At 41.7% G+C, this 23699-nt stretch overlaps 1 protein-coding gene across 8 annotated transcripts in view; it reads left to right on the forward strand.

The window, feature by feature from the left end:
- TSHZ2 (teashirt zinc finger homeobox 2) overlaps nt 1-23699 on the forward strand; it is a 359031-nt gene that overhangs the window by 201391 nt on the left and 133941 nt on the right. For 4 of the 8 annotated variants that reach the window (XM_029070279.1, XM_029070273.2, XM_029070278.2 and 1 more), the window contains exon 3: nt 18399-23655. In XM_029070279.1, the coding sequence (XP_028926112.1) occupies nt 18399-21460 (3062 nt within the window). In that variant the 3' untranslated portion in view covers nt 21461-23655. Of the gene's footprint in view, nt 1-18398; nt 23656-23699 lie in introns of those variants that run through there. The other 4 variants (XM_029070274.2, XM_029070276.2, XM_029070280.2 and 1 more) reach the window with 3 other exon arrangements.

Genomic DNA, 23699 nt, shown 5'->3' on the forward strand with positions numbered 1-23699 from the left:
TAAGTGCTCAATAAATATGATTGATTGATATCCAGAAGGAAAATAGCCAAGGCATTGGAGTAGCAGAACCAGGATGGCAATATCCATAATTAAGACTTGAAGAATTCAAGCAATCCTTAAATGGACTAAATATTATTACTGCAGTATACAGGTACTGTACAATACATTCATTCATTCAATCGTATTTATTGAGTGCTTACTGTGTGCAGAGCACTGTACTAAACATTTGGAAAGAACAATTTGGCAACGGATAGAGACAATCCCAACCCAACGACGGGCTCATGGTCTAGAAGAGGAAATTATGAACATTAGGATTATGTCCCTTGAAAATGTGCTTGAGAGAGCACGGTACAACAGAGTTGGTAGACATATAAGCTGCCCACAATGAGCTGAGAAAGGGAGACAGACATTAAAATAAATCATCGATATGGATATAAGTGCCGTGGGTCGGAGGTTGGGGTGAATATCAATTGCTTAAGGAATACAGATCCAAGTTCAAAGATGATGCAGAAGGCAGAGGAAGTAGAGGAAGTGAAGGCTTAATTGGGAAGGCCTTTTGGAGGAGATGGGATTTTAATAAGGGCTTCGAAGGTGGGGAAGAAGGTGTTCTGTCATAGATTGTGAGCACTGTGTGAGATAGATTATAACTGATTTGATTTTCTTATATCTACCCCAGTGTATAACCCAGGGCTTGGTAGTAAGTGCCTAGTAACTAGTATCATTAGTATTACTATATATTGTTATAGTAGTAGTTGAAATTAAAATAAACAGCAAGCTTCATTTATTCTTCATAAAAGTAGCTCGTAGTAGCCTAACTCTTTCAGAACTACTCGGCATGCCTTTGAATTCCTCTCTCAATCAGGATCTTATTTTCAATTGTTTAAAAACTTCAACCTTTTCTTACAAATTGAGACAAAACTTCTTAATCTCCAAATTTTAACTGGTGGAGGACACCATAACTTTATTTTGAACATCTTGCTGGAGTCATTGAAATTTGATGAGGTCCTCACTGGACAACAGTTCCTTAAAATGAGATGCAGTTAACTGATCAGCATCTGCATCATTCATTTCCAAATTAAATTGCTTCCCCAGTTCAGCAATTCATTTGTTTACCTGCTCAGGGGTCTCTTATACACCTTTGAAAATCTGACACAAACTCTGGGTAGAGCTTCCTCCGAGATCTATTCACTGTTGCTAAATTAATAATAGCCCAGGAGGGGAGGAGAAGACAGGAAAGGATTACTAGAGATGCAGCATGGCCTAGTGGGGAAGCCAAAGGATCTGGGTTCGAAACCCAGCTCTGCCATTGACGTGCTCTGTGATCTCAGATAAGTCATTCAACTTCTCTGTGCCTCAATTTCCTCATCTGTAAAATGAAGATTAAATATGTGTTCCCACTCCTACTTACACTATGAGCCCCATATGTGACAGGCACTGTGTCCAACCTAATTATCTTGTGTCTTCCCCAGAATTTAGCAGAGTCCTTGCCACACGGTAAATCCTTAGCCAGTAGCATAATTATTATTACTATTAGTTTTACAGAATATATTGCGCTGCTTAGTAAGGGCTTCATGGCTTCACCCACAAGCCATAGGGTTCTGAATCTCTCAAGAAAGTGCAACATGGCTTAATGGAAAGAGCACGGGCCTGGGAGTCAGAAGGTCATGGGTTCTAATCCCTGCTCTGCCACATGACTGCTGGGTGGCCTTGGGTAAGTCATTTAACTTTTCTGTGCCTCAGTTACCTCATCTGTAAAATGGGGATTAAGACTACGAGCCCCATGTGGGACAGGGACTGTGTCCAACCTCATTTGCTGGTATCCACCCCAGAGTTTAGTATAGGGCCTGGCATATAGTAAGCACTTAATAAATACCATTGAAAAAAGACCCTTGATAAGCCCCAACACAAATTAACCTCTGTTTAGAACTACAGACCTCTAATTCCATCGAGGGAAAATGGTTAAAACTCTGAGCAACAAATAGACTTTTCCATCCTTACTAAGTTGACCAGTTAGCCTGCATAAAGCAGGACGGTCACAAAATTATGAATTATTGCTATCAGTATTCTATAAAGTTTTCAGGGGCTTGTGGATGTATATCTGTTGACCCTATGACCTTTTTTTTCCCCTTTACTCACAGTCATCTCTCTCTCTCTTTTGGACTCCCTATCCCTCTCCTGGCTGTTTTGGCCTTGTTTTTTCAAAGACTATCTCCCAGAGAAGCTCATCTTTTACAAAGACCTTGTTACCCTCCTACTCTGAAAGATAGCACCCTTATCACTTGTGTTTGCATGGATGCTTATCAGATAGAATTCCTTTTAAGACAGTTTTGGGGGTGCTTTTTTATGCATATGCTTGTGCTCATTTCCTTTGAGCTTTTTTCCTCTGAATATGAAGGAATAGACAAAGAAAATAGGTAGTCACATGGTTGGGAGCAATGGGATCATTTGTAAGTGGCTTGTTAAAATGCACATTATTTTCCTGATCATTGGTAGCAGAGCTGCTTCTTCAGGAGCTTTTGTGATTTATCATGTTATTACATATTTAGGGACTTTTTAAAAGTACCGTTATTTACCCAACAGACTGTGTATATAGACTATTTAAAAGCAGATTTTTGACCCAATAGACTGTACCGGCTCTATCTATCGTCTCAACGAGTATGTAGGGACTCTTAAATATGCAGATTATTGACACAATAGACTGCAAAGGCTCAGAAAGCTGCTGCTTATATGCTCTAAACTTGCTCATTCTGGAAAATTATGGTTCAAAAAGACAGTTGCTAGGCAGATCCATATCTTTAAACCAACCTTTCCCAAAGAAACTGAAGCTAATCACCAACACCTGAAAAATGTGTGAACTGTTTTCACTTTATCAAGTCTTTTCAACTGTGCCATTTTGAAAGTTAGTACCTAAATTTTACCCATTTGTCAATTCACCTGTGCCTTCTGTGCATAGGAAATGGATGTTTGAACTTGCAAACCCAGGAAACTGTGCCACAGAGTATTTAGGAGTATTATATATAAACACTACGTACAAAGGGAGGCTGATGAAAGTCAAATTTTTATCTTTCTCTCCACTTTGAAAGGATTGAAAGATTATTTTAGACTACTTTGGAAAGTTTGATTTAGTCATGCAACAATATGTTTTCTCATTTTTCTAGGTAAGAATAGAGTCAATGGTATTGGAGTGCTTACTGTGTACTAAGTACTGTGTACTCAGAGAAGCAGCGTGGCTTGGTGGAAAGAGCACGGGATTGGGAGTCAGAGGTCATGGGTTCAAATTCCCAATCTGCCACTTGTCAGCTGTGTGACTGTGGGCAAGTCACTTAACTTCTCTGTGCCTCAGTTACCTCTTCTGTAAAATGGGGATTAAGCCTGTGAGCCTCATGTGGGACAACCTAATTACCTTGTATATTAGAACAGTGCTCTGCACATAGTAAGCGCTTAATAAATACCAACATTATCATTATTACTAAGCACCTGGAAGAGTGCAGCAGAGTTGGTAGGCATGATCCTTACCCACACAGAGCTTACAGTCTAAAGGGGAAGACAGACATTATAATAAATTACAGATACTGAAATCCCATAGAGAGACTATTCTGTGGTCTTTCCAAGGTGTATTTAAGAAAGTTCAGCCCCTAGGTCAAGAAAAATTTGTCATTCTCAGGTCATGATGAAATCAAAAAGCCACCCCCACCCCAAAAAAAAAACCCCAAAAAACTCTCTTGTTGAGCCCTATTCTCAAAGAGGTGGGGGGAGGAGGGGTGGGGGAGGATGAGAGGGAGAGAGAGAGAGATAGTCACAAACATAAAACACACAGTCTCTGAAATCATTCCCTCAGTGTTATCCTCTCTCCACTAAGCTTGCTTAAAACCAAAGGTGGCCATGTCCACAGTCTTTTACAAGGGAATAATAATATTCTCGTTTAACAACAAAACATAAAAACTCTATCTCTTCTGCTCCTGAGCAAATACATTAGGAAGCATATCTTTTAAAATTAAAATTCAGCTTTCCATTTACACTACATAACTAACACCTTTTTACATTAGTTCCATTTACTCACATCTCACCTATGCGAGGCAAAATTATATAATGTAGTATTATATTTTAACACATCCCTTTTTTAGGCTCTTCTAATACTTTCATCTCACTTCACTTGATAACACATTTGGGGAGTAAACGGGGCTAAAGTTCCTATTCTTTCCTAAGAAACAAAATACAGTTTTGGCTACCAACCATCCTTCTCCAGCAATCCCCCACAAAAAACCTATTCCTCTTCAGCATCCATTTCTAACGTTGCCATAGTTTTATAACCCATGATGAAGGAAGCCCCAATTTTAACTGTATTTAGAGAAGATGGCCACATTTTTAGAGAAAATGAACTCATGAGAGGAACACTGTTGCCTAGTAGAATGAGCACAGGCCTGGGAATCAGAGGACCAGGATTCTAAACCTGATTCTGCCACTTGCCTGCTGTGCGACCTTGGGCAACTCACTTAACTAATCTGGGTCTCAGTTTCCTCAACTGTAAAATGGGGAGTCAATCCTGTTCTTCCTCATACTAAGATTTTGAGCTTCTTGTGGGACAGGGCTTATGCCTAACCTGATTCACTTGTACCTACCCCAGCACTTAGAACAGTGCTTGACACAAAGTAAGCACTCAAGTACAGTAATAACAAGCTTTTACATGTGTGCTAGTTTCATTCTTCAAAAGAGAAAATTTCCCACTTCCCCAGATTTGCCACCAAGCTATGGCCATTCTTATCTGTGGAATCAATTCACAACTAGATACTTTTTCACCTGAATCAGAAAGTTAGAAACCTGATGGGAATTTTCAGCTGGTTGATAAAGAGTACTGATTTACGAAGATTGAAAAACAACCTGAAATCTTAGCCTCCTAGAATTTAGGCCTAAATGTTGTTAAATTTAGTTATGAAATGAGGTGTCTGGCCAAGCTCAGACTCACTGTTTATATAGGGTCACTCATTTCCACAAAATAATGTGAGTTATCATTTTCAACCCCATCCATCAACCAGTGGTATTTATTGAGCTCTAACTGTGTGCAGAGCACTGTACTTGTGGAGGCCATAGCTGAGGCGATTACTGTGGCAGTGACTTTTGGACTCTGAGCCACAGGAAGCCTGAAACTCTGCTGACCAAGCCACAGTACCAAACAGCTTTTGTGTTTTTGTTTTTTTTTTTCCTTTTGTGTCCATTGCCCTTGCTCTTCCCCCTTTATTCTTAGGCTGGGAGCCTCTTGAGTGCCAGGAACCCATGTTTACTTCTCACCTGTATATCTGTTCTCAGCATTTAGGACAGTGTTTTGCACACAGGAAGTGCTTAAATACAATTATTACTACAACTAAGCATTTGGGAGAATGCAAAAGAATGGATAGGCTTGTTACCTGTCCTCAAAGAGCTAAAAGGGTAGCAGGATCCATGCATCCTTACTTTTTTTATTTCTTTTTTTCCTGTGGCATAAAGCCATTACATTTACTAGAAAAAATATGGTTATTGAGAATACTCTGAACACGCTGAAATTTTTCTAGAAAAAGAGCTGATCAAAAACACACCCAAACACTGAAGTACTCAGAACCGTCCATAGCACTTGCATATATGTCTTCCATTCTCTATTTCTGAAATTCATTCCTCCTGTCTGAAATTCATTTTGATGCCTATCTTCCCTTTTAGATTATACTCCATGGAGACACAGATTATGTCTACTAGTTCCCTTGTACCCTTCCAAATGTTTAGCATAGAGCTTTCCAAGAAACTCAGTACTTATTAAATACTACTGACTGATAAACTGGGTGCATATTGGTGAAAAAGAGAATTAGTGTGGCCTGGTGGAAGAACATGGGCCTTAGAGTCAAAATACCTGGTTTCTAATCCCAGGTCTTCTAATTGCTTGTTGTGTGACCTTGGGCATGTCACCTGCCTTCTCCAGCCCAGGAATCATTTTGGTAGCCCTTTTTGTAGACCTTTTCTAGTAATATTGTGTCCTTCCTAAAAATGCAGCAACCAGAAATGTCTGCTGTATTCCAGTAGCAGTTATACTATATTTTGATACAGGTGCCAAAACTATTGCCTTTTGTTTAATTTTCTCTCCTCTTCCTAGTGCTGCCAAACACAGATTTTTTTGGAGGAAATATGTGGGGAAAATAGGTGTTGGTAGGGCATCTAAACTGAAATAAGTAAAACCAAGCAGGGAAAGGAACCAGTGTTTCTTGAAGCAAGGCAAGGAAGCATAGGCTGAAACAATGTGATAAGCAGCAGACTGTTGGAAGACAACCTGGCCTAATGGAAAGCGCACGGGCCTGGGAGTCCGAGGATGTGGATTCTAATCCTGGCTCTGCCACATGTCTGCTGTGTGACTTTGGGCAAGCCACTTAATTCCTCTGTGCCACAGTTACCTCATCTGTAAAATGAAGATAAAGACTGTGAGCCCCATGTGGGACAGGGACTGTGTCAGACCTGTTTACCTTGTATCTACCCAAGTGCTTAGAACAGTGCTTGGCACATAATAAGTGCTTAATAAATACTACAATTAATACCATTATTATCATCATCAGATAGACCAGCCTATTTGGCAATCAGGAGAAAGGTTCACTCCTTGATCAGAGCTTCAGTTAGGCGGAGGTACCGGAAGATAGATTCAGGAATAAACACTTGCCGAAAGAAAATGCATCATCACCAAAATGGATAGTCTTTTTGTACATCATGGGAACAAACCATCATCCTAGTATTGCTGACTAGTGTTGCATGAGATACTACTCATGCATATGATGAAGATCTCCCTTTCAGGAGTTTCATGTTTAGTTATAAAGGACTTAACTTGGGACTGTTGTCCATTACCTTTCCACCTAGATTAATTCCCAAAACCAGTATCTTCCTTTTTCTCATCAGAATTGAGTACATAGTAGAGATTATTTTGTGTGTCTATTGGTGTTGTGCTTTAATGTTTCATCACTCCCGATGTGTTAAAGTCCTAAATTGCAAACCCGCTGAGGGACAGAACTATGTCTAATTCCCATCTGCATCATCTCTCATTGATTCAGTCATATTTACTGATCACTTACTGTGTGCAAAGCACTGTACTAAGTGCTTGGGAGATAATAAACAGACACATTCCTTGCCCACAATGAGCTCTCCTGGCACCTAATACAGTTGCTTAATAAATGCAACTACTCCTCCTCCTGCTAGACACACAGGAGGAGCATGCAATAGAATTGGAGGACCACAGCCTCGACCCTTGAAGAGTTTACCGAACTGAAATTGACAATGGAGAGGACAGGGAAACCCTGGAGGGAAAGGAAGGAAGCAGATGGGCAGGGTACATGGCAAAGGCCTTGTTCGCCAAGAGGTTAGTTTGATTTATAAATGGCATCATCATAAGCATCTAACCTGAAGCTATTCAAATGTCAGCTCCTTAATGGATGAGGCTATAGCCAGTCTCTAAAATTGACTGTAGAGGAGTCTATTCTTGCTGTTGACTGACTGGAAGCTCTCTGCCAAATTTTAGTCTCCATACCACCCTGGCATATTGCCATACCTTTATGTATCATAGAATATTTCCTTTAGAGTTTGGGTGTGATCTTTGATTCCAAAAGTCAACACCTTCTGTGTCCCAGATAAAGTTCAACGTCACTCCATAAAGACCTCCTCTGTTACCATAAGGATTTTATTAGTTTGAATCTTTAAATGATTCCAACAGTGGAAAAATGGGACAGTTTAGGCAGAGTATTAAATTACTCCAGGGGGTCAGGTTTATTAGGTTGCCAAATAGCTACCAGGAGGAAACTGTTGGAACCCATGAGGCATTTACAACTAGATTGGAAAAGCACTGAAAATGTCCTAGAAGGGAATCGTTTCCCCCCTGAAGTATCCTACATCCACTAGAGGACACAATAGGTCTTTTCCATCTTTGACTCCCATAATTCTAAGATAAGCAATGAACCTCCTGACCATCCCCTGGATTAGAGTAGGTAGAGAGAGTTGCCTGCCAATGCCAATTTATCTTCTCCGTTGGTTTTTTAAATGGGATGTAGCCAGAGCCCTGAACTCAGACAAAGAACCAGGTTAAAATTTGTCTTTTGTTAGCTAATGCAGTTAGACATTTTTGAGAAAAGCAATGAGAAGTGGTCATTATCCATTATCTGCATGAAATATTTCAGAGAAAGAAAAAGCTTTTGCCAAAAAAGAAAAGATGTTTGAGTTCAAGCCAGGCAAGAAGGAAACAAGATCACCTTCTAGCACTGTGGGATTGCAGTACTAATGATGTTATTTCAAGTAAAATTGGAATATGTGTCTGAAAAAGTGCAGATGGTGTATTAGTTTTACATGGATTGTAAAGGTTGTTCTGGACAATGATTCACTGTCCCTTTTCTTGGCAAAAGAATAAACTTTCCAATCTTGGAAAGAACTATATGTGCAAACTAACTCTCTCTGTCTCTACCCCTCCTTCCCTCTCCGTCCTTTCTTCCACTTTCTCCCCTTCTCTTTCACCCACACATGTCAGTTTGTGTTTGAATCTTTACGTCTACGTGTGTATACATGCACATCTATTCATACACATATATGTGAGAAATGTTCCTGTGGGTGGAAAAATGCTTCAAATTTGACAGAAAATAGTTTCCACTCAGTGGAAAACCAGAGATTAAAAAATAACAATTTGGAGGGAAATTCCAGTCTCTCCTGAGGATTTTTTTTGACCTAAAACTAATTCATGACTAACATGCCAACCTTTGTGTTCTAATGGAAAGAATATGTCTTCTGTGCCAGAAGTAGTCAGTTTTAAGAATAGTCCCTTTCTTACACTTGATATTAGGAATGTATCATCTCTTTGTTTAATTGTCCCTCAATATTGTTTACTAGAATTTGACTTCAGGAAGTGGGCAGGGAGTTCTAGAAGACCTCATTCTTTCAGGTTTGCATCCCCTTCACCTTTAAATAATAATAATTGTGGTTTATGTTAAGGGCTTATTATGTCCCAGACACTTTACTAGCACTGGGGTAGATATAAGGTATTCAAGTTGGATACAACCCCTGGGGCTCACAGCCTTAATCCTCATTTTATAGATGAGATAACTGAGGCACAGAGAAGTTAAGTGTCTTGCCCAAGGTCACAGAGCAGGTAAGTGGAGGAGATGGGATTAGAACCCAGGTCCTTCTGACTCCCGGGCCCATGTTCTGTCCACTAGGCCACGCTAATTCTCTACCTGCCTGCAGGAAAGAAGAGGGGATCAACCTGGTAAGGATCTGAAACTTTGGGGATCACTGCTGAGTACAGAGATGTAGAAGTTCACGCCTTCAAACATGTGAAGTTATTTTAGTTGATAAATCCCCCAAATCACTAAACTCTACATCCTTTATGTTATTCTCCCATAAATAATTCTGAACAGTATTTGCAGCCTTCCTGATTGTGCCTTTCAATAAGATTGCTGAGTGAGCAAAAGTTCCACAGTCCCCTTTGAGATGTTGCAGGGGAGTGTACTGGGTAAACCAGTGGGTGAATGAGAGTCTGAACTTTGATTCCCTATACCAGGCAAACCACAAGGCAATTTGGACAAAAAAATATAAAATCAGAGAAACCCGCTGCTTAAGAACCACAGTTATTTTCATTTTAACAAATGAGAATGAGTGTATTTTGATTTAATTAAGGTCTGTTCTCCTGGCCAACTATAGGCTGGGTTTCTAGGGACCCAGGAGTCGGTCTATCATGCTAGTATCCTCACGCATGCCTCTTGATTGGCCCACATATCCACACAATCACCAGCTGATGTGCAGAGGTACTGACAGCCCTGCCCGCCTCCCTACCCTGCCCGCCTCCCTTCCCTGCCCACCTCCCTTGCCTGCCCGCCTCCCTCCCCTGCCCCCATCCTGCTACCATTCTGCCTGGCCTCTGGGGACCACCCGTAGGACTCCTAGTTTAGTATCTGGGTCGGAGAGCAGGAACGGAAAAGTTCCTGAGATTCAGAGACAGAGTCCATAGACAGTGTCGAAGCTCAAGGGCAGCTGCTGGTTGTATCCTCTTCGCGGACAGAGCAACGTATGAAAACTATAGAGGCCAGCCAGTCAGTTCTAGGAATCAATTTTAAGGGCAAACAATCACCTGTCGAAGTTTGCAACACTGGGTACAAAATTCATTTACCTTCTCCTTGAAGTGTTTTGGACAAGGCAGACTGTAATTACTGACCTTCCTCACCTTCTCCCTCTAACAAACCCGAGGAGGAAAAGCAAGGGAATCGCTGTCTCTTGGTCTGCCCTTATCCTGCACTTACTAGTAATACACTGCCAAACCAACAAGATAAAGTAGCAGTCTAAAGGTAATCATGTTTACCAAGCAGCAGCACTGGGGGGCTGCTTGCTGTCAGGTTCTGCAGCTAAACCAGCTGCACAATGTGACTAAACGTTCCCAGCTGTCTACACATGCACTATCATCCGTTGCTGACTTGAGCTGTACTTGATTGCATCCCCAGGTTTGGCAGTTTCGTTTCCACATCGAAACCATTTTTCTGCCATTCTGTCAAATCCACACACTTCAGATTTTTTGTTTGTACTTCCATTGCTTTAAAATTGGCCTGTAGTGTTCAGTGGGGTTTTTTTAAAAAAAATTATTTAATTTGGGGCTAGGATTCATTGCTGGCTTCTCTCTGTGAGCTTCTCTTTGGCTTTCTCACTCTCTCTCTTCCTTTCTTCCTGTCTTGTTTTCTCACTCTCTCTATTCCTTTCTCCCTGTCTCTTTTGTCTCTCCTCTGAGGTTCTACCTCTCTGGACCCTATTTCTGACTATTGGGCCCTGCCAAGGTTGAAGGAGATGCAGGTCACACTCAGCTTTTCCCCACCACTGCGAGTAATTGAGACATGCAAGCAACTGTGGTGAAAAGCTACAAAACATTTGATTATCAGGGAGAATTAAGGCTCATTAATATTAATTTGTGTGATACCAATCCCATAACCACACAGGTGAAGTAGTAAATTAAGGAATTATCCAGCTAGATTGATTAATATAAAGTGCCAATCTGGATTATTCATTCAGTTCAAAAAGCAATTTTATTTTCTTCAACAGGAAGGCAACATAGTGTAATGAAAAGAGCCTGGGAGTCAGGAGACCTGGGGTTGAGTTTCAGCTTTCAGCTTAGTCTACTCTGTGACCTTGGGAATAGCCATTTAAGCTCTTTAGGCCTCAGTTTCTTCAAGGAAATGGGAATAAGATATAATGTGAGCCCAAGTGGAGCAGAGATTATGTCTGCTGTCATAACCTTGTCCCTAAACCAGTACTTAGCACATAATAAATGCTTAATAAATGCTATATAACTATTATTACTGCTATTGATAACAGCAGGGTTTTTTATTTCGCTAGCCAGCAGATAGCGTCAACATTCTGCTTCAGTTTGCCTATATAGACACATTCTAAACTTGCATAACTTCTCAGTAATTTGGGGTTGGAAGGTGACAATCCCACATTCCAGCAATCAATCATTCTTTCTTACAGATGGAAAATACTGGGGTGTAAGTAGTGCATGATGTTTAGAAGAACTTGGCATTTAAGAACAGTCATGTTACCTTTAGAAAATGACTATGTATCAAAGTATGCGTTGAGCAGATATATTCTATGGCATATAACCTAACCTGATATATACTTACAACACTTGCAGAGAGGTCGCAGGAAAATGAAGCTTCTATAGAAGGAGAGCAGATCTTATTGCTCCCAATGACCTTCAAAAAGCACTCAACTCATAAAGGTAGACCACTTATGGTGCTCTTGCTAATAATAATAATAATAATAAAATTGGTATTTGTTAAGCACTTAATATGTGCAGAGCACTGTTCTAAGCTCTGGGGTAGATACAGGGTAATCAGGTTGTCCCATGTGAGGCTCACGGTCTTAATCCCCATTTTACAGATGAGGTAACTGAGGGACAGAGAAGTTAAGTGACTTGCCGACAGTCACACAGCTGACAAGTGGCAGATCTGGGATAAGCGGCCTCCTTACTGTGCTCCCTCATTCTTTGAGATTGCTCTAAACCAAAATCTCTATTTACTCACTTTTGGTATTATTCATTTATAGAAGTGAACAGACCCCTCTGGTCTGTCTGCACAAGTCCCACTTACTTTCACTAGAGTTATGTGTACGTCAAGAAAAAAAATTATGCAACAGATTTTATTTTTCCTCCTAAGGACAAAAAACCTCTTTAAAAATGTGCGTGAACCGAAATCGTTCCCAGGATCGCTTAAAGCGTGAAGCTTAGAGGTGTGTGTGTACGTGTGTGTGTTATGAATGGATGTCAGGCTAAGAAAGGGAGCTGAATTCAAGCTCCAGAGACTGCCGTCCTTTCTGAGGAGCAGAGCAGGAACATAAGTCTCCCCCGACCAATGCCCTCCTAGCATCCCTCATCCCAGCTCTAGAAGGGATGAAAGAGAGTTACATTTCCATGAACATTTAATCTTCTAACTCTTTGTTCGGGCTGCCAACGAGGGTGCCAATTAGTGCCAATAATAATATACATATTAACAGTCTTTTAGACCATAGCCACCAAACTATTAGACTATCATGGCGGGAGGTCCACACTTTATCTCTTGTAATACAGTACTCCTGCTGGGGGTGTAGAGAAATAGTCTTGATCTGATCAATTACCTCCTCCATATAGTTCTTAGTTGGCATCATAGTTCTTTATCAAATTTTAAATGGCCATTTAGAAATTGTGATATATTGGCGAAGACTCTCATGTCACAACTGAATCGGATGTCAAGTCAGGCCTTGGCCAAACCCTGATTAGTTTTTGAAACTCTACTGCTGGATCTATTAATGTCGCTCGGGTAAGAACTAGTCCCACTGTGCCACTATTTTGAAACCTCCGTGTCTTTACTGCAAATGCCGTATTATGGGACTTTCAACTCAACCACAAAGATATGCTTCTTATAGAAACTTGATATCTAACTTCATCACACCAATGAATTATTTTGCACAATTTCACCAAAAGCCTGCCTTACTTGGGGGAGCTGAAACAATGAGATACTAAATTGAATTTTACAATTTCTAATGCTTTTAACTGAAACACAAAACAGCCACTTTTATGACTTTCCCAGATAAGCATAAACAATTGAAAACTCTTTGCCCTCTAAGGTTTCCGATTCCTCCAATAAGGAGTAACTTGGTACACTATCCAATCAGTCGATTGGTGGTATTTATTGAGAGCTTACCATGTGCAGAATACTATATTAAATGCTTAGGAGAGTAGTAGTAATATAATAATAGTAATATAATTTATTAAGTGCTTACTGTGTTTAGAGCACTGTACTAAATGCTGGGAAAAGAGTACACAGGTAAGATTTTGATTTTGCAAATGTAAAATCCACTGGTTAATTTAAGAACACATGAGCTGGTATAGATGGATCTCAGTACGGCTTGGTAAAACAGACTTGGGACTGGCCTAAGGAGCAGGCCATGGAATGGAGAAGTGGGCTCACACTGGTAAAGTTGTTCATGACCCCATTGGCTCCAGTCCCTCCATTGGCTTATGGGAGAGTACAACAAAGTTGCTAGACATGATCCCTGCCCTCAAAGTGTCTGTCATTGAAGCTCTAAATGAACCATCCTCCAACAATTCTTTGGTCCTTGCTAGGTAGAAGATGAGCTGTCTCAAGTCAGGGTAGAGAAACCCCATAGTCCTCTAGGGGGAAATGTATTGCCTCATTATTGCTTTGTCTGTGAAGTCAGAACGAGAAATCGGGCCACCGTAGAGTTGGTTTCTCAAACTTGCCCGGCAACCTGAGTAGCAAGGAACTGGGCAAGTGAAACCCACACTACCTTCCAGATAAGCTGTCACCTAAAGATTCAAGATGGAGGAGTTCTAATTTCTAATTGCCTTAGGAGGACTGCTCATTTGGGACCTTAATTGAGAATTTATTTCAGTTTCTGCTGGTAAGAAACTTTTGGAAACTGATGCCTCCAGTGTGGTCTGGGAGAGTGCCATGAGTGAAAAGAGGTTATAGCAAAATTATTGGTTAGGTGATTACTGTGTGCGCAGCAATATACGAAGTACTGGGAGAGAAGACACAGATGGGGCTTGGACATGGTCCCTTCCCTTCAAGGGACTTACAATCTAAAGATGTCTGTTTCTTTGGAATCTAAGGATATCTTGTTTTGTTGGAAACATTTGTGATCTAGTGTAGAAAACCTGGGGCCAGGAACCAGAGGTTCTAGTACTAACTGGATGACCTGCCTGTTTTGTGAACTGGGGCCAATCACAACCTCCGAGGTAGTAGAATTTGTTTGTATTGAGCACCCATTTGTTGCAGGACACTTGACAAGTCACAGAATAAAGATATATGTTTTCTGCCTTCAAAGGAGCACCACCCTGGACCTCAGTTTACTCATCCACAAAATGGAACTCATAATGCTAATTACCCCTACCTCACAGAGATGTTGTGAAGAAAGCTATGAGATAATGGATCTGAAAGTGCTTTGAAAAAAATGAAAGCAGTTTTAGAAAGTCAAGATATCATTATAATCCATTGTTCCCTCATTCACTCAACAGAGTTACAGAGTGAAATTGTAGGATATGGACCAACCAAAGTGGATAAGTATTGGGCTCATACAGGGACCAACATCCAACTAAATCTGATTAGTTCTCCAGGGGAAAAAAGACCAGGATGGTTTACACATGCATGGTTATATCTGAGGACTTTGGGGAATTGGAGTTTTTTGTGCCCATGAACTAACAGTGCAGAAGAGCAATGCCTGTTTCCTGTCTGCAGCGTCTCCCCCTCACCCCAACTCAGTTCAGTTACACAAATAATAATAATTAATAATTGTGGTATTAAGTGCTTACCATGTTCCAAGCACTGTTCTAAGCCCTGGGGTAGATACAAGGTTATCAGATTGAACACAGTCCCTGTTCCACATGTGGCTCACAGTCTCAATCCTCATTTTACAGATGAGGTAAGTAAGGCACAGAGAAGTTAAGTGGCTTGCCCAAGGTCACACAGCAGGTAAGTGGCAGAGTCGGGATTAGAACCCAGGTCATCTGACTCACAAGCCCTCGGGTCTTTCCATTGTCCACGCTGCTTCTAGCTGCCACTAACCGGAGGCTCAAAAGGATCTGAAACCAATGGGGACATGAACCACTTTACCAGTCTGAGCCCACTTCTCCATTCCATGGCCTGCACCTAAGGCCAGTCCCAAGCCTGTTTGACAAAGCCGTACTGAGACCCATCTATACCAGCTCATGTGTTCTTAAATTAACCGGTGGATTTTACATTTGCAAAATCAAGTTCATATGTATGACCCAGTTTGACCCATGCCTCACAAACACATACTATGTAAATATCCTCATTCCTAACATCCCTTCACAGATACACCCAAGGGTACATACTCATCCATGCTTCGAAGTTGACACATGCCATTACCCGTGAAGAGTGGCACCTCAGAGAGTCCCAAAGTGGCATTTGCCAAACAATTCATCACGGCACCTATGAACACTGATAGAGGATGCCCAGGTGGCCATCGGTATTTCAGTCAATTGGTTGGAGTCCTCATGCTGCCCTCTCTCCTTGAGGGATCTCACCTGGGCTTCTGCGAATGCTGCTTATACAGGCAGAGGGCACTCTGCCCCTTACAGTGAAATATTATCAATCCCTGAATATTCCTAGTAGAGGGAACAGAAGCCAGTGTGCTCACACTAAATAGAGGACTATAAAACCATGAGTAGAATACTCACACAGACTTTATCAAACAGTGCCTAAATGACCTCTTTACAAGCTATGGACAGTGAAGCCCGCCTAAAGCACTGTGTGGAAATAAAAGAGAAATCTAATTATAAATGTTTTTTCCTATTGAAAAAGCTTTGAACTGTATAAATTGATGCCCTACAAGTTTGTTCAGTTATACATATGGGTGATGATGATAAAGATGATGATTATAGTATTTGTTAAGCGCTTACTAGGTGCCAAGCTCTGTTCTAAGTGCTGGGGTAGATGCAAGGTAATCAGGTTGTCCCACGTGGGGCTCACAGTCGTAATCGCCATTTGACAGATGAGGTAACTGAGGCATAGAGAGGTTAAGTGGATTGCCCAAGGTCACACAGCAGACATATGGCAGAGCGGGGATTAGAACCCACGTCCTTTGACTCTCGAGCCTGTGCTCTTTCCACTAAGCCACGCTGCTCCTAAGTCTTTGATAGAAGGAGAGGCAGATATTCATTTTTTATCCATATCGTCTTCATTCCAGATGCCCCCACTGTCTTCATAAAGTGTCAATAGCAATCGAAATCACTTAAAGCGAACGGTTTAAATTGTTCAGAATAAAAGTGTGGTTGTGTTTTTTAAGTTGCCTATCATCTTTAGCCATTATTAAACTACACTCACTTTGACTAATGCCTTGGCAAGTTTCTGTGGGGGCTTATCATGTGTTACCTTATATTTTTCATTAGCTGTGGTCTCCACGCTATGGAGAAAAACAGAAAGGGACCTCTCAGCATGAGTTATTCTTCTGTAAAAGTTATAGTAAACATGTCAATGCCTAATTAAGCAGAAAATTTTATCTGTATTGTGGGGGAGGTGTTGGTTGTCTGATACTTTTCCTTCTGGTGAATCCGTTTAGAAGGACAAAGTAGATTGTGAGAAATGGATGGGCTCTCGTAGTCAGTTTCCAAATGTCAGCAAGAAAGACATTTCTTTTCCTACTGGGTGCACGTAAACCCATATTCACAACAAGTAGGGTGCTTTATTTCTAAACTCTGAGATTCAGAGCACAACCTTGACCGCAGCGGGAGCTGAATTCAGTGGATTCTTATTTTTCTTGTGATGTTTTTCACTTGCTTTTCTCATTTATGAGTTCTGTGTAGTTAGTGTGATCAGTCTGGCGAGGAACTTCCACTTTTACTGTATGTGAGTACAATCAGCAAACGTCAGCCAATCCCCCAGTTAGTTCTTTCAGAGAGACTCTGCTCTGCACACTGTAAGTGCTCAGTAGATACCATTGTTTGATATGTAAGCTCTATCTCCAATCTCTCCCAACTCTTACCTCTCTTTTCTCAACTCTTCCCTTCCTAACTCCCTATCCATGCATCAAGGTATATAGGACACATTTACTCCTTCTTCACTCATCTAATTATTTTATCCTCTTTAGGGAATTTTGAAACCCTGCCTACATAAGTTGTCAGACCATATGCCCGGGAATAGGCACTGTATATCAGTGGTAAAATTATTGGTGGGTGAGAGGGCCCTCTTCCCATCAGTAGGATATAAGAGGAAATTGCAGAAATGAAATAGTAAGAATGCTGCCAAGTGAAGTGAAAACCTCCCCAGTTCTCTCCCCTTTTGGAACCCAAGAACTAAATCCCTTGCAAAAAGCAAGATAAATGCATTGTTTAGGTTGATCGCTGTTGGTCTATCTATTCGCTTATCCTCCCACAACATTTGTGCCCACATAATTACTTATACCGAGAGCAGCTGCAAATAGCATTTTGTATCCACAAATTAAGTATGCAGTTGTTAGTCTGTAATGCCTAACTGCAAATCGGCATGCATTTAAAATCACAGGCCTCTATTTGCTTATTTGAAGGGTCAGGTGAAGATCGGTCTGCATATATATCCCTATGTCATCTAATTCAATCAGTCAGTGGTATTTATTCAACGCTTACTCTTGGTAGAGCACTGGAATAAGTGCTCAGTTTAGAAATTAAAGAAACCATAACAGACCCACAACTATCCTACTCTTACCTAGACCTTTCAATTTTTATTCTTTATAAGATAGCGTTCACTAAACTCGCCTTTTAGGTCTAGTTTTGGGATGTTATTTATATACTCTAGGTTAACTCTCCCTTTAGTTTCTAGACTTCCACCATAATGTTCTGCTTTTCCAGAAAGCCATATGTCACACTCTCCTATTAAAAGATTTTTCATCTGTATCAGGTGGAGTAGCTTGGCATCCAGATGACTTCATAACATTCACAATTAGTTTGACAGCCAGATAGTCACACCCAGATGTCGTGATATCCGAGCCATCAACTGGATGGCGAGGGTCCGATTTTCTACTTCTGTGTCTAGCCAACCTCTTTTTCTTGAAAGCCAGGTAGGAGATAATATATTGGCACCTGAAAGTCAGAGGCATAAATCCAAAAGCTGTCCCTCACCAAACCAGCTTGAATAAGATGCCTAAAACATGTAATGATCAACTAGGGAGCTTGAAAAGCTGTGAAGAATCATGATTCTCTCCCTCAGTAAGGAGCAGTAGTCTCCACACAAGGCATCATTTGGCCCTTACTGCTGCTTGCATTAATAGTTCATGAAGTGAAGGTGAAATGAACCTTGAGTTGGGTGTGGTATATTCTCAACGCAGTGCGAGAAATTAAAGCCTGGTGCTTGACCTGCATTTCACGTGTTCCGGTTCTATTTCAGGTTATGTCCAAGAGGAAGAATTGAAGGAGGAGGAGGACATAAAAGAGGAGGAGGAAGAGGATGAAGACGGCAATTCAGTAGCTCAACTTCAGGGCGGCAATGACACTGGAACGGATGAGGAAGTAGAAACAGGCCCCGAGCAAAAAGGTAGCTTTAGCTACCAGAACTCTCCAGGCAGTCATCTGTCTAATCAAGATGCAGAAAATGAATCTCTCTTGAGCGATGCCAGTGACCAAGTGGCGGACATTAAAAGCAACTGCTGTAAAGATGCCCCGGAAAAGAAAACGAACGCCCACCCTAAACTTCAGAAGGAGGCGCACAATTGCATGGATAAAATGACTGCAGTCTATGCCAACATCCTAACAGACTCCTATTGGACAGGCTTAGGGCTCGGTCTCAAGTTATCTAACAGCGAACGGAGGAGCTGCGACAACCGCAATGGAGGCAATAAAAGTGACTTTGATTGGCACCAGGATGCTTTGTCAAAAAGCTTGCAACAGAGCCTACCTTCCAGACCCGTCTCCAAACCCAACCTTTTCAGTTCCGTCCAGTTGTACAGGCAGAGCAGCAAAATGTGCGGAACGGTCTTCACGGGAGCCAGCCGGTTTCGGTGCAGACAGTGCAGTGCGGCGTACGACACCTTAGTCGAGTTAACAGTACACATGAATGAAACCGGTCACTACCAAGATGACAACCGCAAAAAAGACAAGCACAGACCAACCAGCTACTCAAAGCCCCGAAAAAGGGCCTTTCAGGACATGGACAAAGAAGATGCACAAAAGGTCCTCAAATGTATGTTCTGTGGTGACTCCTTTGACTCCTTGCAAGATCTGAGTGTCCACATGATCAAAACAAAGCATTACCAAAAAGTGCCTTTGAAGGAGCCCGTACCAACCATTTCTTCAAAAATGGTCACTCCTGCAAAGAAACGCGTTTTTGACGTCAACCGACCTTGTTCCCCGGACTCTACCACCGGGTCTTTTGCCGATACGTTTTCTCCTCAGAAAAATGCCAACCTGCAGTTATCCTCTAACAACCGCTATGGCTACCAGAACGGGGCCAGCTATACCTGGCAGTTTGAGGCCTGCAAATCCCAGATCCTGAAGTGCATGGAGTGCGGGAGTTCCCATGATACCTTGCAGCAGCTCACCACTCACATGATGGTCACAGGTCACTTTCTGAAGGTCACCAGTTCTGCATCCAAGAAGGGGAAACAGCTGGTGCTCGATCCCCTGGCGGTAGAGAAAATGCAAACGTTGTCAGAGCCTCCAGCCAGTGAGATCCCCGTGCCCAAGCCATCAAATAACACAGGATCAGACGGTGCAGTGTCTGCAGCGGAGCTAAAGAGTGAGAGCAGAAAAGAAAAACCAGATGAAATCAACAAAGACGAGAAAGTGGTCAAAAATGAAGACTACGAGGACGCTCTTCAGAAACCGTTGGATCCTACAATGAAATACCAGTATCTTAGGGAGGAGGACTTAGAAGATGGATCCAAGGGAGGAGGGGACATTTTAAAGTCATTAGAGAACACGGTGACCACAGCCATCAACAAAGCTCAGAACGGGGCTCCCAGTTGGAGCGCGTATCCTAGCATCCACGCAGCCTACCAGCTCTCCGAGGGGACAAAGCCCTCTCTGCCATTGGGCTCGCAGGTTCTGCAGATTAGACCAACGATCACCAATAAATTGAGGCCCATCGCTCCCAAGTGGAAGGTCATGCCTCTTGTCTCTGTCCCTGCAAATCTGGCCCAGGGCACCCAAGTTAAGAAGGAATCAGAAGACAGAGACGAAGGCCCGAGGGAATACACAAAGAGCAGTCCGCAACCTGAAGGTTCCTCCCTCAGCCAGAGTGAGGGAGAGTCACTCCCCAAGAGCGAGAGCCCTTCAGACTCCAAAAAGACAGAGTCACCTCCCTTGAAGGAGGAGGACAAAACAAAAGAAAACAGCGAGAAAGAAAAGCCAAAACTCAAGGATCCGACGTCTTCTCTCAGCAACGGCTGTGCCGCCGCCAGCCATCCCGGGGAACTGCCGGGCATCAACCCCCTCAGCGCCCTGCAGTCTGTGTTGAATAATCACCTGGGCAAGGCCACTGAGCCTCTGCGTTCTCAGGCCAGTTCAAGCCCCAGCTCTAGCACAATTTCTATGTTTCACAAGCCAAACCTCAGCGTCATAGAGAAGCCGGTTCTGTCTCCTGCCCCATCGAGACCAGCGAGCGTGTCCAGGCATTACCTGTTTGAAAGCAACGATCAGCCCATAGACCTGACCAAATCCAAAAGCAAGAAAACAGAGTCTGCCCAAGCGCAGTCGTGTACGTCCCCGCCTCAGAAACACGCTCTGTCTGACATCGCCGACATGGTCAAAGTGCTTCCGAAAGCTACCACACCAAAACCTGCCACGTCTTCTAGGATCTCTTCCGTGAAGCTGGAAATGGACGTCAGGCGTTTTGAAGACGTCTCCACCGAAGTCTCCACGTTGCATAAAAGAAAGGGCAGGCAGTCAAACTGGAATCCTCAGCACCTTCTGATTTTGCAAGCTCAGTTTGCCTCCAGCCTCTTTCAGACGTCCGAAGGTAAATATTTGTTATCTGATTTAGGCCCGCAGGAGCGCATGCAGATTTCTAAGTTTACCGGACTGTCTATGACCACCATTAGCCACTGGCTGGCAAATGTCAAGTATCAGCTTAGGAAAACTGGAGGGACTAAATTTTTGAAAAACATGGACAAGGGGCACCCTATATTCTATTGCAGTGACTGTGCATCTCAGTTTAGAACCCCATCTACTTACATCAGCCACTTAGAGTCCCACCTAGGTTTCCAAATGAAAGACATGAACAGGCTGGCAGTGGAACAGCAAACCAAGGTAGAGCAAGAAATCTCCAGGGTATCTGTTCAAAGATCACCGGAAACAATAGCTGGGGAAGAGGACACAGACTCTAAATTCAAGTGTAAGTTGTGCTGTCGGACATTTGCGAGCAAACACGCAGTAAAGCTTCATCTAAGCAAAACACACAGCAAGTCACCCGAACACCATTCACAGTTTGTAGCAGAGGTGGATGAAGAATAGACCTGAAGGTACGCATTCACTCTATAGTGAATTATCTTTGGGGGAATTGTAGGAGCCATATGAAAGAAGATATGCTTGCTTAGAAGTAGCAGACATAACCAAGTGTAAAATAGGGTTCCAATAGTTAGTCTTATTCATTACTTCTAGACAGAGTAAAGCATGGTAGATGTATTGCAAACCCACTTTCTGTTGTTCCAGTGAACGGGAGACTAGAATAGACTGGATGAGGTAAACCTACCCATCTCCAAAACTCACAATAGTAGGTATTCTCTGCTCTCCGATATCTAACCAAAGCTGCCAGCGTGTGGCCAAAGTGGCAGATTGGAGTTTTATCTGCTCGCCCTTCTTCTTTTTCCTTTCCGGTAGATGTTCTGAGCGATGAACGGCTACAAGGGAGGTAGAAGAAGGGTAGGTAAAGAGAAGCAAGGATTCGGGCTAACCGGCCAGCTCCAAAAAATAGAGCATTGCCTGTATGAGCCTTAACTCTAGCCAAACAGTGGTTCTTTGTGCTTCTTTCAACAAGTGCTACGCCCCCAGTTTCCACATCACTGTGTGCTATAAGGCAGATGCAGAATGCAGTTTGTCTGAACTGCTTGAACAGATGAACTGAGAGGAGCTTTATTTGCTATACACACTCCACATTTCGAAGGACTTTCAAAGTAGCAGGAAAGGACCTGCAGAATTTCATTTGAAATCATCTGGCAGTCATTTGAAATCATTGGCCGTGCCAGTGTTATTAGCTGTTAGGCGTTAGACGTAGCCAGGCCGTTACTTACTTTATTCCTGAGGGGACTGTAGAGGACCACTGCTTAATATTCTTTCCTCAAGGGAAAAAAGTGGAAGTGTTTAGTCAAAAAGAAATCTCACTGGTCAGAATTGGGTTGTTTTTTTTTTCTCCCTCCAAGGCCTGAATTTCAGATTAAATTTTTCTTCTCGAGTCAATTAAAGATGTGTTTTATGAAAAGAATGTCATCTTTCTAGGCACTATCTGTTCTTTTGGTTACAAATTGAAGCATAATCTAATGCACAAGAACACGCAATGGATAATATATGAAAAAGTCCACGTGTTTGATCTCATATTGGAAACTTAAGTTTTACTTCTCAATCATGACCTTTCTGAATTAGCCAAAAGCACATCACACACAATTCTCAGAGAAGACTGGCAAACGTTCCCCAGCAGTAATTCCACTTATACAGAAATAAAGAACAAATGCAATAAAAGGCATTAATTGTGCTATAATACAGACCAGTTTTCCATTTGTTAGTTTAGTAGTCATTTAAAAAAAAATATATCTCTGCCAAAATATTGTGGTATGTAAATAAGAAGAGGGAAGAGAAAAGGCATCTTTAGTGGAAATTTGAAGCTTGCAGTATTTTTACTTGGGCTGTGAAGGTAAACGAATAATTTGGAAACCTGCACACAAGAGGCTTCTGTTAGTACCTAAATAGAATAGTTATTTTGGCATCTTTGTGGCTTCATACCTGACAGATACTTTCGATTTGAATCTTAAAAGCACTGGAGTATACTGTTATCATTACGATGAAACCTGAGCATCCAAACTTGTATAAACATTTTTCTACTGTGATTCCAGCGGGTAGATTGTAGAAAAACAGGCTTGCTTGTATAGGGCCCAGATGAAAAGAAAAAGTTACAAACCTAAAAATAATAAGATGCAATGTGAACATCTTCAAGAATTGGGAAACTTTTCAGATATTTTATTAGTACCCCAGAAATGCCACTAATGTATAACATGCAGATTGCATTTTACCTACTAAGGAATATTTTTAAAAAGTGGTGACAGAGGGCTAGTATGGTTATCTGCAACTATAATTTTAGTTGTTATGCATGATAGCACAAATTGTTATTAAATTAATGGGTTATTTTGAAAAGGATTGTATAGATTTTATCAAAATTTCCAAGTGAAAATGCCTATATCCTCAGTAGGACATAACGTTTTGACTTCAAAATTTTTTCTTCTGAGTTTGTTCTGCACCTCTGCGAAAGATTTGTTAAATAATAAGGTTTCAAACAACTACATTAAAAATGATTGTAGAAATATACATGCATCTGGATTCTTTGACTTAAGAAATAGGCTGGGAACTGCATCATATATTTCATATAGATTTTTAAAGTATCGTGTATGTAAATAATATAAATTAAGTGTAAAAAGTATTAAAGTTTTGAAAATGCATAAGTACTTTTGTAATTACCGTTTTTTCACAAAATGGGGTGTGTCTC

Source organism: Ornithorhynchus anatinus, chromosome 8 (assembly GCF_004115215.2).
Source record: "Ornithorhynchus anatinus isolate Pmale09 chromosome 8, mOrnAna1.pri.v4, whole genome shotgun sequence".
In the NCBI taxonomy this organism is placed as follows: Eukaryota; Metazoa; Chordata; class Mammalia; order Monotremata; family Ornithorhynchidae; genus Ornithorhynchus; species Ornithorhynchus anatinus.